This window comes from Chiroxiphia lanceolata, assembly GCF_009829145.1.
Source record: "Chiroxiphia lanceolata isolate bChiLan1 chromosome W unlocalized genomic scaffold, bChiLan1.pri scaffold_40_arrow_ctg1, whole genome shotgun sequence".
Taxonomy (NCBI): Eukaryota; Metazoa; Chordata; class Aves; order Passeriformes; family Pipridae; genus Chiroxiphia; species Chiroxiphia lanceolata.
In genome coordinates, this window is record NW_022476499.1 from 792,591 (window position 1) to 795,014 (window position 2,424).

At 52.7% G+C, this 2,424-nt stretch overlaps 1 protein-coding gene across 1 annotated transcript; it reads right to left on the bottom strand.

The window, feature by feature from the left end:
- Window positions 1-266: 266 nt before the first annotated feature.
- LOC116781325 (olfactory receptor 14J1-like) lies at window positions 267-1,247 on the bottom strand. Its single transcript, XM_032677018.1, has one exon. It carries the CDS (start codon window positions 1,245-1,247, stop codon window positions 267-269), a length of 981 nt encoding a protein of 326 aa, XP_032532909.1.
- Window positions 1,248-2,424: the final 1,177 nt, after the last annotated feature.

A 2,424-nucleotide genomic window follows, 5' to 3' on the forward strand; every position in this document is an offset into this window, starting at 1 on the left:
GTTTGCAAATACACCCTGTCCTGCAGTGTGCTGTCCTTTAGGAACATCTGAGAAGAAGGGTCTTGGACAAAGAAGGCACTGCAAGGTCCTTTATTTTGTTTAAACACTCAGAGAGCACAATTCATCATTTATACATCTCTGGGTAAAATTCAATGGGTAGACACTAAATTAGAAGGCAGATGCATAATAATATTACATTGCACAGAAAATATTGCAAGGAGAACCCGATGACCTCCACGAAAAACCTGAACAGGAAGGCTGGGCCATTAAGGAGTCCCATTCTGAATGCTACACACCAGAAAACAGGACTTTATTGCTCCTGAAAAGCATCCAGTCATCATTTTCCTCAGGGCATCCTTGAGCTCCTGGTTCCTGAGGCTGTAGATGAAGGGGTTCAGTGCTGGACGAACCACCGAGCACAGAATTGATAGTGCCAGATCCAGGGATGGGGAGGAGATGGAGGGAGGCTTCAGGTAGGCAAATATGGCAGTGCTGACAAAGAGGGAGATCACAGCCAGGTGAGGGAGGCACATGGAAAAGGCTTTGTGCCGTCCCTGCTGAGAGGGGATCCTCAGCACAGCCCTGAAGATCTGCACATAGGAGAAAACAATGAAAATAAAACAACCAAGTGATAAACTGGCAGTAACCCCAATGAGCCCAATTTCCCTGAGGTAGCCTGAGTGTGAGCAGGAGAGCTTGAGGATGTGTGGGATTTCACAGAAGAACTGGCCCAGGGCATTGCCCTGGCACAGGGGCAGGGAAAATGTATTGGCTGTGTGCAGCAGAGCACTGAGAAAGCCAGTGGCCCAGGCAGCTGCTGCCATGTGGGCACAAGCTCTGCTGCCCAGGAGGGTCCTGTAGTGCAGGGGTTTGCAGATGGCAACGCAGCGGTCGTAGCACATGATGGTGAGGAAAGAAAACTCTGTTGACATGAAAAAGAAAAGTAAAAAGACCTGAGCAACACATCCCATGTAGGAGATGGTTGTGGTGTCCCAGAGGGAATTGTGCATGGCTTTGGGGACAGTGGTGCAGATGCAGCCCAGGTCTGTGAGGGAGAGGTTGAGCAGGAAGAAGCCCATGGGGGTGTGCAGGTGGTGGTCGCAGGCTACGGCGCTGAGGATGAGGCTGTTGGCCAGGAGGGCAGCCAGGGAGATGCCCAGGAAGGGCCAGAAGTGCAGGAGCTGCAGCTCCCTCCTGTCTGCAAATGCCAGGAGGAGGAACTGGGCCATGGAGCTGCTGTTGGACATTTGTTGCCTCTGGATGTTAGGCACTGTTCAAGTAGGATATAACAGTGAAAAGTTAGGGTAGAACATTCTGAGAAAAATCAAAGTCATTTTCCAACACCCCTCTCACTGCTCCATTGGTTTTCCTTTTCTAGGAGTCTCTCCTTCAGCCCCATGGCTGGAGCCCTGGGTGGGGCTCACCACATCTTCCATGAGGAGCAGACCCTCTGCCCACTGGCTGTGAGGGCTCAGCCCTGCTCTGCACTGCTGGGATCATGGGTATGGTGGGCACAGGGGCCCGTCCTGGTGTTCAGCTGTGTCAGATGAAATTGCTCCCAGTGCAAAAGGGCTTGTCAGCATCTGCACTCCCAGTTTCTGAGGAAAACCAGGACAGCAGAAGGCAGTGTCACAGGTTTGGTGTGTTTGCTTGTTTGCTTTTTTTTTTTTTTTTAGACTCCCCTCATCTTTCCTGAGGAGTGTTCCTGCATGGCAGAACCCCTCAGCTCTTCTGATGCATTCAGGGAGAACAGAGCAGGTCCTGCCAGGCAGGAAGATTGTCTGGGGCTTAGTGCAGAGTGAGGAGAGCTGGTCTGTCCCTCTCTCTTGTTCCCAACTGACCTGGCTTTACTCCTTCCTGAGATGGATATTGATCACATTCCCAGTTTGGTCTGAAAAGCCACCAGACATTGTTGAGAGCAGAGGGATCCATCCCAGACCCCTCAGTGTCTCAGCCTGTCTCAAGGGCTCAGCACCCCACTTGGAGCCAAGGACACCCGTGGCTCATCTCCCCAACCCAACAGCATCTCCTGGCATGGGCACAGCATCTCTGCCCCTCTCCACTGGGGCTTTCAGAGAACACAGCTGTGCTGGGAGGATGATTTGCATTCTCCAGGGCAGCTCCCAGCTTGGAAGGACACCTCAGAAAAAAGCCAAGTGTCCTAATGATGGGGTCTGATTGAGGGAAAAAGAGCTCCTGACCCAGGCCCACAGACTTCACTGCCCACAGCCCCACAGGGCAGAGGACAAGTGGAATGTCTCATTCCCAGGGACACTCCTGCCATAGGGGAATCCCAGGATCAGTGTTGGACTGAGTAGCTTGAACTCCCCTCCCCAGTGAGCCTGACTGAGAGAAGGAGGGAACAAGCTCAGGACCACGGGCAAGCTGAGAACCAAGGACATGCACAGGGAGGGTCCAGCTGGG